The following is a 17,018-nucleotide window of genomic DNA, read 5'->3' as shown; positions in this document are numbered from 1 at the left end:
ACTACACACACAGACACACACACATTAACACTCACACAATAAATTAAATTACCTTGACCATTGGTTAAGTGTCAGAGAAAGGGGAGGTGGACCATCTATACAGAAGGGTATTTAATGTCATGCAAACATTGTAATGTTGAGTATTGTGTTTGTCCTGTACCTGGGACCAGACTCCCTGCATATTTCAATAAACCTGGCAACTGATTGAAGAAAAGGACTCTGTGAATTTTCTTGAATCTACTTACTCACCATCTATTTGTTTGTAAGTTACTTCATTGGCGAGCCACCTGCGGACTGTTTCCTGAAACTTTTTTTTTCCAAATACCGGGGGGTTGATACTTGATTACGGAGAAACCTTTTTTGCAAGCCTGTATCCCATGAAGAGGACCAGGACAAAGCAGACAGAAGGAGACTGTTTCTACTTTCAGCTCAGACGGTGTGGAGAATCTTTGAATCAGGACTTCAGATCGAACATATAACCACGTACATTGGTGAGTAGTTACTGGTTTTTTGTTTTATATGCAGTTTTTAGAATGTAGTGAGAATCAAGGGTAAAGTATGAAAGAGGACTTTTGACTACTTGATAATTCATGTACATTGAGGACACAATTAGTTAAGACTGCTTAATTAAAAGTGTATTGACTATTAGGACTTTATGTATGAAAGAGGACCTCTGGAATCCTAAAAAAAGTCATGAGTAAATCGTGTAGTGTTATGACGTGCCAGTAGAGTTTATTGGACTAGTTACACGGACTTGTATTGCTCAACAGGTACGGGCATACTCGGATTTATGTTTTATGTTTGTTTTTGAGAAGATTTGTTACACTTGTTTTGTCTTTGTTTGTACTGTTTGGTTTATATGTCACGATAAGGGGGCAATAGGATAAGCCTCTTATTTAACTGTCCACATTAGGTGGTACAAATAAGGAACAATCAGACAATAAGTTCCAGTTAAGCCCAATAGCACATACAAAAGTGTAAATTAAATGTGCAATAAACCAAAATAAAATTTTATGCTTCCTTAAGCATAGCTTTAAACACGGAACATTGGTAACAACAAGACAAAACTAAAAAGTGGTGTTTTTTTTTTTGCTAGTGTTGTGTTTTGTTGAGAGTCTGATCAACTCCAAATATGTTCAAAAATAATCGTGACAGTCATCGAATGGATGACTGGAGAATCTGGAGTATAGACTATGTTTTTAAACATGACAAGGAGGGACGACCCTATACAAAAGACAGTAATGACCCAGTCAATACTATAGGGCAGGAATGTGTGTCTCGGAATGGAAAAGAAAAGCGTAAGAAAGTGAAACAGGCTAATTGCATAAGAGCAATGAGGCAAACTATTGAAGAATTGAAAACAAGATATGATTTTACAAGGGAAAATTGTAAGAAATTATCTGTTGAAAATGAAGGTTTGCATGAGGAAATTAAGCGATTAGAATCAGTTACAAGTGCTTCCATGGTTGAAAGGCAATTGGCTGCCACACAACAATTAGAGATGCGTAAGGAAAACGCAACCCAAAAACAACGATTGATAGATTGTCAGAGAAAGACAAGTAATTTGGAATCAAGTTTGAAAAATGCACGGATTGCATATAAGGAATTATGGAATGTGTCTGGAGAAAACAAAGACAGACATATTGTACAAAAGTTGAGGGAGGTACGTAAAAAAGCATGTGAACAACGACAGAATAATAAGGTTTTGCAGCGCAGAATTGCAGCATTGGGATTGGTTGATAATGAGCAAGAAACAGATAGTGAGGATAGCGATGGTCCTGAGGACTGGGATCCTAGACAGGAGAGTGAATAGGATGAAGAGGTGGAGGACTTAGATGAGTTAGAGGATTTTGCTCTAGCACCTGAGGAGGTTCAGAAACAAAAGGAAGGCACTAGAGGGGACTATATGTCCAGTATTGCAGAAAATGTTAAATCAAGGAGGCGCAATACTGAAAGAACAGAACCGAAAGGGAGAGTAAATTTTGCAGGCAAGTATGTCAAAACAGCTCCTGTAATGACTCGTAGGATACGCACAACTGGTACTTTGGACCAGCAAACTGGAATAACTACATATGATTATGCTGATGAACAGGTCAATAGGGATTTGACATTGTCAGAATTGGCTTTGATGAAAGAACAGTTGCCCAAATGGGATGGTAATACAGATCCTACACCTTTGTGTGAAAAGCTGCGTGGTATACAACGTACGTTTAATCTCACTGACAGGGATTGTTGCAGAATCCTGAGTTCAGTATTACCAGTTGAAGTGATTGCACCAACTGAATTTACACCACCGGGTGCTAACCCACAATATCCAGGACATGATGAGAGAGTTAGATTAATGTGTGTGGCTGCTAATTATCGACATGCACCAGATCTCAGTAAGGTTCTTGACGCTGTTCCCAAAAAGGGACAACATCCTACTGACTTCATTCGAAGTTTTGTGCAGACGTATAATACCCACAGAGAGAGAGCTGCAGCAAGAGTTGCGATTACAGATGATAACGTCACGTTTTGGCAGTTGGTAATCAACAAATATAAAGACTTAGTCTCTCCTACATGCAAGCATCTATTGATACAGTACAGCAGGGCACTGTCAGTAGACCCTGTTCCGCAAGGTACAGGGCAAGACATACATGATTGTTTAAGAGACTGGAATGAGTCTGAAACAGATAAAGCACCAATAGAGAAAAAGAAAATTGCTATGATTGTTGCCAACGAGGGTGGTGTTAAGTCAGGATGTTTTAATTGTGGTAAGCAGGGCCATGTGTCAAAGGAATGTAAAATGTCTAAAATGTGCGCAAACTGCAAACGCGCTGGACATACAATTAATCAATGCTGGGCTAGAGGGGGAGGTGCTGAGGGGCAGGGTCCACAACAAAAGCAGAGGGCTGTAAATAGCTCGAGATTACCTACTGCACCTACACTCTTTTATGAGGAACTGAGACAATTGTTACAGACCTTCTCAAATCAGATAGGAAACAATGGCCAACATAACCCTTCCCACATCCCACAGGAACCCCCACCTTCATCTGCCCTATGAAGGGGTCAGGCCTCTATTGCAGCAGTGAGTGATATTACTGCTGACAAGGAGGGCCGCCCATGTGTGAAAGTTTTGGCTGGAGGCCGTCAAGACACATTTCTGATAGACACAGGGGCTGCTTGCTCTCTCACTTACCATACAGACCTACCACCCAGTGGGAAGTCTATTCAGCTTGTAGGAGTAGGAGGAGGTGTAACCAAAGCCAGAATATCCACTCCAATTACATTGCAATTGGGTACTATTAAATTTGATTTACCATTATGTATGGTCAGTACACATGAAGGTTGTATTTTGGGTGCTGACGGGATTGCCCGCGCTCGATTGATTATTGATCTTTCTAATCGTTTGATTTGGCAAGGGGCAAGAGATCCCCAGGGCATCAAGATGCCAATCATGATTTCAGATAGGCATTCAGTGTTTACTGTGAAGGGTACAGAAGATTATGATGTTGTGAAGTTACTACATACTAGTGACAGCCGGCTGGCTGAGATTCTGTTGCATCACATTAAAGTGTGGGCACAGCACAAGCATGATTGTGGTAATGTTAAAGGTATGGTAGTAGTTGTGAATAGCATTGATCCCCCTCCACAGAAACAATATCCCTATCCAAAGGAAGCAGAAGCTGCAGTTAGTCAGACAATTGACTCATTGTTAAAACAGAAAGTAATACGTGAGTGTGTCTCTACTGTAAACTCACCTGTATGGCCTGTAAAGAAACCAGATGGTTCATGGCGTCTAACTATTGATTACAGGCAGCTTAACAAAAACACCCCCAGTGCTACAGCATTGGTATCCACCACACCAGACATGATGTCACAATTGAAAGGAACAGCAACAGTGTACTCTACACTGGATGTCTCTAATGGATTTTGGGGAATTAGAGTACACCCAGATAGTCAGTACAAGTTTGCTTTTACCTTTAAGGACAGGCAATTTACTTGGGCTGTGTTACCGCAAGGGTATAATAATAGTCCTACGCTGTTTCATCAATGCATGGCTAACATTTTGCAAAGTTGTTCTCAAACAGATAACATCATCCAGTATGTGGATGACATACTTCTACAAACGGATACCAGGGAGGAGCATTACGGGCTCCTTGATGAGGTTCTCACTTTGTTGGAGGAGGCCGGCATGAAGCTGAACCCGAAAAAGGCAGCATTAATGAAATCATCTGTTTGTTTCTTAGGAGTACAGGTGGAAGCTGGAGGACGTATACCTGACCCAGAAAAGATTAAGTTGATTCAAAATCTGCCCCGCCCACACACAGTTACAGCCTTACGATCACTTTTAGGTATAATAGGCTTCTGTAGGGACTTTATAGAGGGTTACAGTGAGAAAGCTGCACCTCTATATGAACATCTAAAGGGAAACCCAGGTAAGGAAGACACACTTACCTGGAACAGTGCATCACAGAACGCTTTCATGACACTCAAGACGTCACTAACACAGGCACCAGCTCTGCGTAGTCCAGACACCACACTTCCGTTCATCATTGAGGCAGCCGCATCAGACACTAGTTTGTCAGCAGTACTCATGCAGGAAGTGCATGGTAAGTGTATACCTGTGGGGTACTTCTCACGTATGCTTACACCGGTAGAAAGATCGTATGATCAATGTACAAAACAAATTTTGGCAGTACATTGGATTGTGACGCACACTGAATACATTTGTCAGTTTGGGAAAATAATAGTACATACACCACACACCCCAGTCGCTCTGCTCATTAGAGGGCAGGTGAAGGGAGTGTCAGCCCAACGATGGGGCAGATGGGTTACTGAACTTGCATCTAAAAACATCACAGTTAAACACTCTGCATCCTACACACTTGCTAACATGCTCACCTATGAAGGGGAGGCTCATGAATGTACGACACGACAGTTGGAGGCAAAGGCTGGTCCTTTTGCGACAGTCCCGCTTGCTGACTCTCTGTCTGTATATGTCGATGGCTCTCGCTTTTACGACAATGGCCTGTATCACACAGGTGCAGCATGTTGGGCTCCAGCTATTGGAAAGGAGGTACTGATAAAGTGTAAACCCACAGACTCTGCACAAAAAGCAGAAGTGATAGCTGTACTAGCAGCACTAAGGGAGTTCACAGGAAGGCTTACTATCTATTCAGATAGCGGATTTGTTTGCAATTCCCTTACAGAGTACTTGCCGGTGTGGCAGAAACAGGGTTTTTGTACAGCCGACGGTAAACCACTAACACATTACGCACAGCTCTTGCAGATCTGGGATCTGGCCTATGAGCGTACACCAGGCACACTAGCCATTTGTAAAGTCAAATCACATCAACCAGAAGGCAGAACGGTACAGGGAGATGCAAATAATACTGTAGACATGCTAGCCAAGAAGGCAGCCATTGATGGGATCCCATGGGATTCCTCAACTGATCCTGTTCATGTATCACCTGTCACCACGGCCACACCTACCATGTTAGATTTGAAAAAGGCACAGGCACTCGATTCTAAACTGGTTGAGGTCATGGACGCCATTACCGCACAGCAGACACTTCCGCAGCCTTACCATAAATACAAGGACACATTGTTGGTATTCGAAGGAACATTGTATCATACCACACCCCAGCTTGCCTGGGTGACACCTCATTGTTTACGCAAGGATCTAGTCATCTACATGCATCAAGTGAGTGGTCATGCAGCATCACAAAAAGTGTTAGACCTCTTACAGGGATGCTACTGGTGGCCAGACATGAAAGCAGATATAGATCATCACCTTGCGCTGTGCTTAATATGCGCACAAATGAATCCAGCTCCCGCACGCCGCAAGGTCCCAATGGGTACCTCACATTGGAATGATGGGCCCTGGGAATCTATTCAAATTGATCACACAGGACCATTACCTACAGCCAAAGGAGGATATAGATATATCCTAGTGGTAGTTGACATGTTTACACGCTGGGTGGAGGCATTTCCTGCACGTCGATGCGATGCTCTTACGACAGCCAGGATTCTATGGGAACAGGTCTTCACTAGATGGGGCTTCCCTAAGAGACTGGAAAGTGATCGTGGAACCGCATTTACGTCCGAGGTAATGGCCTGCCTATGTAAAATGTTAGGTGTAGAACAACACTTCCACATTCCTTACCACCCGGAGGCTAGTGGTATGGTTGAACGGATGAATCGCACATTGAAAGATGGTCTCAAGAAGGCTGTATTAAAAGCAACTACTGATCTAGGTAGATCTACACCTGACTGGGTTGCAGCTTTGCCCGGAGTGCTAATGGTAATTAGAGCAACTTCAGTGCGAACAACAGGATATACCCCATTTGAGCTAATGACAGGAAGGACAATGCGGGTGGCACACCCCACAGGGGTCCCAATCCCTATTACGAGCAAGGTTACTAATGACCAATTCCTTCAACAGGTACAATTAGCTCTCCAAAACAAACTTCTGGATGCTGCTAACCGGATGGGGGCAGCACATCAATACACAGTTCAGTCCTCTCAACCCCCATATAGGATCTCCTTTCAAATTGGAGACCAGGTCATGCTAAAAAACTTTTTAAAAGGCGGGGCCTGGGAAGCTAATTGGGAAGGTCCATATCAGGTTATGGATAAGTTGGGTGAAACCAACCTGAAATTGGCAATACAGAAACGTGGCAGACCAATACAATATTTTTGGTTCCACGGTGACCAGTGTAAGCCATATCAGAAAAAGGTCATTGAGCCTACACAAACTGCATAAGAATATACACTAAACCTGGTCTTTTGTGTCCCCACAGGTGAATTATGAAATACCAACTAACAACCTTGATTGGCATATTCACTCTGCTCGCTGAAGCACGATGGGACCCACCAACGACATTGGTAACAGAGACACAGTGTATAAAGAAAGGACAGTATGTGCAGTTACAATTTCACGATAGCCTGGGGCTCCAGGCATGGAAAAAGGACAGTAAAATGTTTGGTCTTGACAAAGTATGGAAAATATCTGGTAATAATCAAGTGCCAGAGCCCAGATATGTCCAAAAAGGAGGGGACATAATACTACAATGTCCAGGGGACAGATTTGGAGATATTTCATTATGCCAGTATAATAATGAGAAATGGACATTAACAAAGGTCACGACAAACCCAGAGAAATGCACCTACTCGATTACAAACTATGATGATTCAAAGGGAGGTGTCTGGGAATTTAAAGTTATCTTTGTAGCGGGTGATGCACCATGTGATAGGGTTTGCAGATATAAAGTAAAAACCTGGTCTGATAATGATGCCCAAAGGTTTCTGTGGTCCAAGAACCACGAGGGACGGTATGAATCTATTATATGTGAACCGCCACAAGAATTGGAAAACCCAGATAGTTGGGAAGACGGACAATTAATGGCTGGACACCCAAAAAGGTATTTTAAAAAATCAGACATACAGGATGTTGACACAATATATCAGTATCAATATCCAAATCAAATTAGTAATATTTCAGTTCATAGTCATAACTGTTCATACAAATCACTCAAAAATATAACATTAACATCATGCAAGGAAGACAAACCCAAAGTATGTCCCCCTTTGCACCCCCTACCTTGGGAAGGTATCATTCTTGGACCAGAACAAAAAACTGTTTTGGATAATGTGAATATAGTATTATCATATGTGATGTATAATTTCACGAATCTAACTGTTATGTTTGAACAGCATTGCAAGCAACAAACCAATATCAAGAATTGGCTTCAAAGGGAAATAGGTAGTACAATAAAAGATTACAAAGAGCGACTAGCCGAACAAATGTATGAAGGTAATGAGAAACGTAGGAAGAGGGGGCTTTTTGATGAAATAGCAGGCTGGTTTGGTGCAGGAAATTCTGTTGCAAACAGCTGGGATATTTATCAAATGTCAAGAGGGCAAACTTGGATAGCAAGTACTGTTGGAGAAGGAATGGAAAGATTGGGGAATGGACAAATGTATGTAAATCAAGGGATTAGACTCCAGGGTACAGCTATATATGAGCTAATGGATGGAACAGAGGGAGCCTTGCGCAATTTGACCAAAGCAATAGATTGTAGAATATTTGCGGGTGACCTTTTAAAAACAATGAAGGAAGAAATAATGGACATTAGGCTAGGAGTGGTACCTAGACATGCACAGGAGGAACTCAGGTTGAGGTTGGCAATGTTCCATCCTGATCAGACTGACCTCCTGGGAGCTAGTTTAGTGTGGCCAAAGGAGAATGGCAAGGAACCACCTGGTCATATAGGGTTCTATCTCTCAATACCATACATGGATCCTAATAACCAGTATAAAGACAGTTTGAAGATTAGACCAATAGGAGTACTACACAATGAAACAGTGATAGTTTGGGAAAAGGCTACATGGAAAGTTCAACGAGGGAACTGGAGTGGTGTGGTGCATGAAGCATGCTGTTATGAAACAAATAGTCATGTAGTTTGCCGGTGTCCTGCAATCACTGGAATCAATAGAAATATAAACACTGAATTAGAGGTACATCCACTAGAGGGGTGGAAAAAAGCAGTGCAGGTTGGGAAATATCAATGGTGTGTGTTGAGTAACCATACCAATTTTAAGTATGGAGATTTAACTTGTCAGACTTCTCCAGGATTTTGTTTTACTCCAACACATGCAGTTCAGATTGGAGATATATATATATATACCTGAACCTGAAGCAGAGGAGTTCCAAATTACAGCTTGGTGGGATGACACATATCTAGATTCATATTCGGTCATTTTTTCTCAAATGCACAAATTGGTTAAAATAGCCCTACAAAGAGCGGAAGAGAAGCTGCTCAAAGCTAAGGTCGAAGTTGATTTGGCACAATTAAAAGCCACTGTATTGAAACGATATGGATGGTTAGGGCAGGCCTTAGGGAACACTTTTTGGGATTATATTGTTTTAATAATACTGTTATTAGTAATAGTATTGATCCTGTGGAATAGCATTCAGTGTTTTTGGTGGAAAAAACAACAGCGACAGTTAGAAAGGACCATTGACAGATGGGAAACTGTAAACTTACTGGGAGCCACCATGAATAAGAAATAACACCTGTGTACAGTGATATTAACTGTATTTACTGTATTTTTCTATGTTTATTTTTCATTTTTTGTATTATTTGTACGTATCTTTGTTTTGTTTTTGCTCATAGCACACTTACATATAGAAACAGAGAAAGCAAGGTAGATACCTACACATAATGGAGAGACTTAGAATAAAGGAACATGCTTCACTATAATATATTATACAAACATGTTACTTGATGTGACTACCCAGAACCAGAGAAGAGGACATCTGAGGGCTCGGGATCACGTGAGCAATTTGGTTGTAGCGGGTCACCCCCCTCCATCTTATATTCTAAAAGTAGGGTATGTTGGAAAACATGGATTGAGAATTGATTAGGGGTTTGCTACGCATGTGGACTGGCAGAGCTATACTGGTGTTCTTTTCTGAAAAGAGACTAATATTGCAGATAGCAGATTGTTTGGTTCAAATTGCATGTACTGCTAACCATTGATAGAGACGATGTGTCTACAAACTCTTGCCCAACAATGACTGCAAGCTAACGAGATAACAATGCTGTGGACTAGAAGGGAACAGGCTCTAAAGACTTCAGAGAGATCAAAAGAGATAATCCCACTGGCATCAACGCGGGTCGCAAGGAGATAACAAAAGGCAGATGTATGGACCTTTTGTCTCCAGGAGTGTGAAGAATGCACTGAGTTCAGAGGTTGTCACACTAGACTACACACAGACACACACACACACACATTAACACTCACACAATAAATTAAATTACCTTTGCAATTGGTTAAGTGTCAGAGAAAGAGGAGGTGGACCATCTATACAGAAGGGTATTTAATGTCATGCAAACATTGTAATGTTGAGTATTCTGTATATCCTGTACCTGGGACCAGACTCCCTGCATATTTCAATAAACCTGGCAACTGATTGAAGAAAAGGACTCTGTGCATTTTCTTGAATCTACTTACTCACCATCTATTTTTGGTAAGTTACTTCACCTTGTTTAAATCCATAACCAGACAAGAATTTGTAGTTCTAGCACAACGCTCTTAACTTGCTCTGTTGCTTTGAAGACTCCCGCATAGATCCAATCCCATTAGTAAACACTCACAGGGGGCAGGGCAGGGGGGAGAAGGTGAGCTCAATCACATGCAGATTTAGTGAGTCAGACTTGAGGGGGGCAGAGAAGCTCTCTGCTTAATGCAAAAAAAAAAAAAAAAAAAAAAAATTATCGATTCCAAATTAATAAAAAAAATAAATAAATAAAGAATTTCCTTTGCTTAAACCCTTTACACAAAAACAATGCACAGGCTTGACTATCGACAGTTATCAAACGATACTATGCCTCAGCCTTACAGCTTTTATATATTCCTGAATGCCTGTCAGTATTACATTAATCAGTCATGTGAGACAGCCCATTTACATCAATGTGTTCTGTGAATAACTCCATATGGGAGGCAACGAACCACAATTTTTGTAATTAGAAGTAGTTATAATTTACTTTCAGAAACCTACACCAATGCAACAGAACAGCTACACTTGCCAAGGCCTGTTTCCTCATTTCACTTGTAGCATTCACCATCCAATCTAAATTGAGTGCCTGCCGATCTTGCATACATTAAAACCTAAATACATTACAACCTGTCAATGGTCACCAAACCTAAGCAGACACTGGCTTTTTAGCAAGCAGTAAATCCCAGAAATGATTTGGTTTGCTTAAAACTGGTAAATAACAGAGACACACTGAATTAACAGACATGAAATTAAAAGACAGTTTGTTGAGAAATGATTTATTGAATGTATATGATAAAAAAGAAAAAAAGCAGCTTTTTTGTTAGCGAAAGAAAAAAAAAAATATTGGTGACATTCACCCCCTGCCAGGGCTGTGAATTAGAAATTCAAGCTGTTAGTAACATGACAAAGTAAATCAAGAAGATTTACGTGCATCTCAATACAAATTTCAGAAGTGCTTCACCGGGTATACAGTATGTAAAAACTGTATTTTTTTATTTTCATCAAAACTGGATGTGTGAATACTATATATCACACATTAAATGTCACTCACATTAAAACAACTGGATATTTGGATTTGTATAATGCATATTATGTAAACAAAAGTTGTTTTATTACAATTCACTACCAAATTGCACGTTAGATATACGTAGCAACTCTATAGCGTTGCTGCTGTGTACGGAGCAGGGTATAGTATCCAAAGCTTCAGTAAAATATGTACTGAATACCTAGTGTACAAAACTGTGTAAAAAGTGCTATGGTACAATATATTTGAAACACACAAAATATACACTAACACTAATCATTTTAATTTAAAAAATTGAGCACCGTTTGCCCCTCCCCCCTCCAGCTTGTGTTAAAGTTGAATGCAAACTGTGCAAGCGACTGTTGATGTATCATGGAAGAACAACCAATCCCCAGGGTCACTTGACAAGCGTAAGTTTATATTATTATTTTTGAGTAGTTGTGACCGATAACCTGTTTGGAACGGTGCTTGTTTAACAAAGCTTTGTTTTGCCTAAGTCCACTGCTGTTGGTGCTGCTGCAATGGAAGCTTGCTGTATATATCGCAAGAAGCAATGCGTACATAAACGTTTATTTGTATTTGTTGAAATTATCAAAACATGATTATTGTTCTATGTAACATTTTTAAAATACATGTCAATGTTTTATTCCACTCATATGAATTACCTGTAAAATAGGATTTCCAATCAAGCGAACAAGTAGCTATGGTGACGTCACTAGTAAATTATGCAAATGAGTACCATTGAAGGTCAAAATATTCCCTTCATTGCACTTCCAGCCCTGCACAGACAGTCCCTGTATAGCCCCAGATTAGGACAGACACAATAACTTGTGCTAAAGTTTAATCGCTATTCCTAACGCTTTAAGCAATACTTAAACACCAACCCTTCACTGAATCAAGTGTGTTGTATGTTTTTGTTTCGTAATTCTTGAACAGTTCATTTTAATTTAATCCTAACTAAATGTTAAGCACTATGCCTTCCACCTGGGTTCGAATCTTGTTTAATTCGCAAGCAAAATGATTTTGTTGGTCTTAACTTAGCCCCCTGTGGACGTCTACATCCCAAGTTACAAAACCACTACAGTACACAGTTTGAAACAGTTAGCAGCGACCACAGGAGAGAGGCCCAGGACTGAAGAACAAGTTGGAGGTGGGAGGTCAGGATAGATGTTCTCTCTCTTTCTCTCGTGCAGCGCTGTGAGGGGAGGCTCATGACTAGCCACAGCCAGTGTCACTCAAAGCATAGTATTAAAATGTTCTGACATAAGCTGCATCTCCCTGTTTGGTGCTTTAGCACCCAATTTCAGGGCATGAAGTTAAGGTCATGAAGGGCAAGGCAACGTTGCCTTCGTTGGGCGTGAAAATTCAAGGGCACCAAGGTGATTTCATACTCTTTCATAAATCTAAAATAAATACAAAGAGCCTATTATGTTCATGAAATTGTAATTTAAACAATAAATGGTATAAAAAACAATTTAAAAACAAACTTTCAAAATGAAAAAATAACAAAAATGGTAATTTGGCAAAAAATATACATATATTCTGGGTATTTTTACTAAACTCCATCAAGCTGTTATCACGAGCTAAATATAGCACTTGTCTGTTGCACCACTATAGTTTGTTAACTGCTGTTAAAAAAAACCCTGTACCATCTGTACAAACAACACAGCTTTGAAAAAAAAATAACAAAAACTCTAGAAACTTCATCAGGCAGTGGAGTGCTCTACATCACAATCATGAACAGCTGGATGTACATAATACATGTCAGAGACTTCATAAAATTTTGCAGTTCTTGAAATTTACAGTTGCAAAGGATGTTCAATTTTGTTATGGTGCATTGCTGGACACGATTCAGGAAAAAAAAGTAATCTGTTTTTCAGCAACACATTTTAACCCTGTTCGTGAAAAGCACAGTTTTTACGAAAAAGGAGAACTAAGGTAGTGATAATGCATTACACAAAAATAAACAACTTGATGTACTTCTCAAGATTGTGTTTCATTCACTTGTTATCTCTCGTACTTGTTTGATAACGCAGGGAGCTGTTACTTGCTCGGTTTTTACTTTTTTTGGTGTAAGAATTTGAGCAAAACTAATAATTATCTACCTATTGTTTGTTAATTTTTAGCACTGGTGTTTTGGGGGGGAACACTGACTTACATAACAGCAACAGGTATTGAATGTCTACATAACTTGGAAATTTACATACACCGAAGACATGAAAGGAGTTAGAATGTGTATTGCGATTTTAAGCACAGAAGCAGATCTCCTTATACCATATATGATCATAAATTATGTGTTAACATTGTGTTTTTTTTTTTTTTTTTTTTAACTAAAGGTGTAAATTTAAAAAAAAGGGCATTTAAATATAGGTCTACATTATTTGCACGAACCACTTACACAGAAACAAGGTGCTGACACTCAGGTGAGGGGCATTGCTGTTGACTGGGCTAACTTACCAGTCCACCTGAAACAAGTGAAGAAACAGCTGCTTGGGTTTGTGTGGCTCGCTGTTCTCCAGTCTTAAGAAAAGCAGTAATCACGACAAATCAAGCAGCTATGACTTCATTCCTTTCACTTTGAACAGTAAATTAGCCCAACAGACAACAAAGATACTCCACATTGGTCAGCATGTGGTTTCTGAGGAAACCAGTACACGTTTGGTATTACACCTATTTCTTTGCAATATTCCACACATACAGTAGCTAATGGGAGTGCAAAACAAGTATGACTTGTGGAATTATTTTGTTCTCAAAATGCGCTGTACACACTGAGAAGTGGGTTCTTAATACATACTTAAGAAAATAAAACTGAGTACTAAGTCCTTTCTCTTGAGTACTTATATCTGCTATTACCTAACACGGGTGCTTCTGTAGATTAAACAGGGTCTCAATTAAATAAGCATTAACTTCTAGGTATTATTGCTTTACTGTCCTGTTATCTTTTTAGCATGTTTGCAATCCGATTTATATTAATAACTGTGCATGCAGTGGTACTCGTTGTACAGTGTGAAAACGTTAGATTGTACTTTCTTCCCCGCTAGTGTTTTTAATAACAGTACTGGAGAAAAAATACTGAGTATAAACTATTAGTAACTCAGCTGATGGCACACGTTAGCTGGCTATAGATTCGTATTTGAATACAATGGGCCTAGCAGAGGAAAGGAAACACTCGAAATACAACCATATGTTTTAATTTAAACATATTTGAAAAGACGACGCCATTTTTCTCCCGTTACGCTTCTGCAGGCTGAGGATTACTGTATCCCATCCCATTTCACAATTTTTACAAACTACAGTATTATTTTACCTCCCAACCTCCAACGACACACACGTTAAAATGCGTTCCCTTTGTTTATCTGCTGCGTCTAAAACCGGGTCCACTGCTCCAGTGTCCCGCAGCCTGATTGTGCAGCTGTGCTCTCTTCTCTACCCATCCCCAAAAAGCCACACACGCAACGTGCTACGGAGCTTCTAAAGCCAAACAAACAATAACATGCGATAAACATACGTCAGATTACCCGTGAAACTGCATCGAATGCAGCGGTTTGGTAACAATTCCGAGTGTTATAGTTGGTCAGACAGAGAGAGAGAGAGAGAGAGATGAGAAGAAAGAAAACCGCTTACCTTTCAAAGCAAGCAGAGAAAGGGCAGCTACCAAGAGCCAAGCAGAATGACGAGGCATGACCGAAACCGCGTTGAATTCGCGTGAAAATCAAGTCACTGTGTATTTTAAAGCTGAAGTGAGTGTTTGTGTAATGTATTTTTCATGTAAAAGATTTGAACATCTCTTATCGACCCGACAGCAACACTGCTATGCAAGGTTGCAGAGGAAAATACCTCACACTGGCCGGTGTAGCGTCAGAATCACATTACAACACGCAGGGCGGATCCGTTCTTTCAACATACAAGAGCTGCATGTAATTTACGCATCTGCCCTCAAAATACCGAGGAAGACTCGTGTGAGATTTTGTCGGCGTTTCAATGGAAAATTATTCAAATACAGATTTTAGCAACTTTAGACGTTCTCTTATTACGCACATACGCTTATTGTTAAGAGACCGAAGTCTATCTGACGACATACACATAGCCTGTTCATACACACGCCTAAACCAATGAATGAATGAAGTGTTTCACAGCTTTTCATAATGCGCAGACAATGACATTGAAAAATATCACGAACAATTAAAAAGAATTGCCCTACCTGCCAAATCTTGAGATCTTGGTCTAAATCTGAAATGTTGTCTGTAAGCTAATATGAATGCCAGGTCTAATGTATTGAACCTCTTCTGGTCCTTTCTCTTTAACTTGTACCACAGCAAATGTGAAACAAGCACTAAATAGCACTATATCTATATATATAATATATATAATATATAATATATATATATATATATATATATATATATATATACAGCTCTGGAAAAAATTAAGAGACCACTGCAAAATTATCAGTTTCTCTGGTTTTACTATTTATAGGTATGTGTTTGGGTAAAATTAACATTTTTGTTTTATTCTATAAACTACTGACAACATTTCTCCCAAATTCCAAATAAAAATATTGTCATTTAGAGCATTTATTTGCAGAAAATGACAACTGGTCAAAATAACAAAAAAGATGCGGTGTTGTCAGACCTTGAATAATGCAAAGAAAATAAGTTCATATTCATTTTTAAACAACGCAATACTAATGACCATTTCTTCCAGAACAACCTTGTACTTGGCTTGATTCATGCCAAATCTGCCCGATTCCAGCCTTGCTGAAGCACCCCCAGATCATCACTGATCCTCCACCACATTTCACAGTGGGTGCGAAACACTGTGGCTTGTAGGCCTCTCCAGGTCTCCGTCTAACCATTAGACAACCAGGTGTTGGCAAAGCTGAAAATTGGACTCATCTGGGGGTGCTTCACCAAGGCTGGAATCGGGCAGATTTGTCTTTGTGAAGGACGCATGAATCAAGCCAAGTACAAGGTTGTCCTGGAAGAAAACTTGCTTCCTTCTGCTCTGACAATGTTCCCCAACTCTGAGGGTTGTTTTTTCCAGCAGGACAATGCTCCGTGCCACACAGGCAGGTCAATCAAGGTGTGGGTGGAGGACCACCAGATCAAGACCCTGTCATGGCCAGCCCAATCTCCAGACCTGAACCCCATTGAAAACCTCTGGAATGTGATCAAGAGGAAGATGAATGGTCACAAGCCATCAAACAAAGCCGTGCTGCTTGAATTTTTGCGCCAGGAGTGGCATAAAGTCACTCAACATCAATGTGAAAGACAGGTGGAGAGCATGCCAAGACTCATGAAAGCTGTGCTTGAAAATCAGGGTTATTCCACCAAATATTGATTTCTGAACTCTTCCTAAGTTAAAACATTAGTATTGTGTTGTTTAAAAATGAACATGAACTTATTTTCTCTGCATTATTTGAGATCTGACAACACTGCATCTTTTTTGTCATTTTGACCAGTTGTCATTTTCTGCAAATAAATGCTCTAAATGACAATATTTTTACTTGGAATTTGGGTGAAAAGTTGTCAGTAGTTTATAGAATAAAACAAAAATGTTAATTTTACCCAAACACATACCTATAAATAGTAAAACCAGAGAAACTGATAATTTTGCAGTGGTCTCTTAATTTTTTCCAGAGCTGTATGTATATATGTATATATATATATATATATATATATATATATATATATATATATATATATATATATATATCTCATTCAGTCAGTAGACCACAATAAAATTTTTCCAAAGGTGAAAACTCTAACGTCATTATGTCTAGAGATCTCATATTATATTATTAAATAATAATAATAATAATAATAATAATAATAATAATAATAATAATAATAATATCAGTTCTTGTCCTATACCATATGTGCTAAAAACTGTCCTACAGCATAGATGACTGTCTAAAATGGTTTCCATAGTAACATAATAGGATAA

At 39.6% G+C, this 17,018-nt stretch overlaps 1 protein-coding gene across 1 annotated transcript in view; it reads right to left on the bottom strand.

Annotated features, from left to right (window-relative positions):
- Positions 1-14,939, bottom strand: part of LOC121317858 (CD99 antigen-like protein 2) — a 37,192-nt gene extending 22,253 nt beyond the window's left edge. Inside the window, exon 1 of the mRNA XM_041253955.1 lies at positions 14,697-14,939. Within this exon, the coding sequence (XP_041109889.1) occupies positions 14,697-14,754 (58 nt within the window). The 5' untranslated portion in view covers positions 14,755-14,939. The remainder of the gene's footprint in view (positions 1-14,696) is intronic.
- Positions 14,940-17,018: the final 2,079 nt, after the last annotated feature.

This window comes from Polyodon spathula, chromosome 7, assembly GCF_017654505.1.
Source record: "Polyodon spathula isolate WHYD16114869_AA chromosome 7, ASM1765450v1, whole genome shotgun sequence".
NCBI classification, from domain to species: domain Eukaryota; kingdom Metazoa; phylum Chordata; class Actinopteri; order Acipenseriformes; family Polyodontidae; genus Polyodon; species Polyodon spathula.
The sequence above is the reverse complement of the archived record's forward strand: the minus strand, read 5'-3'. Positions and strand labels throughout refer to the sequence as shown.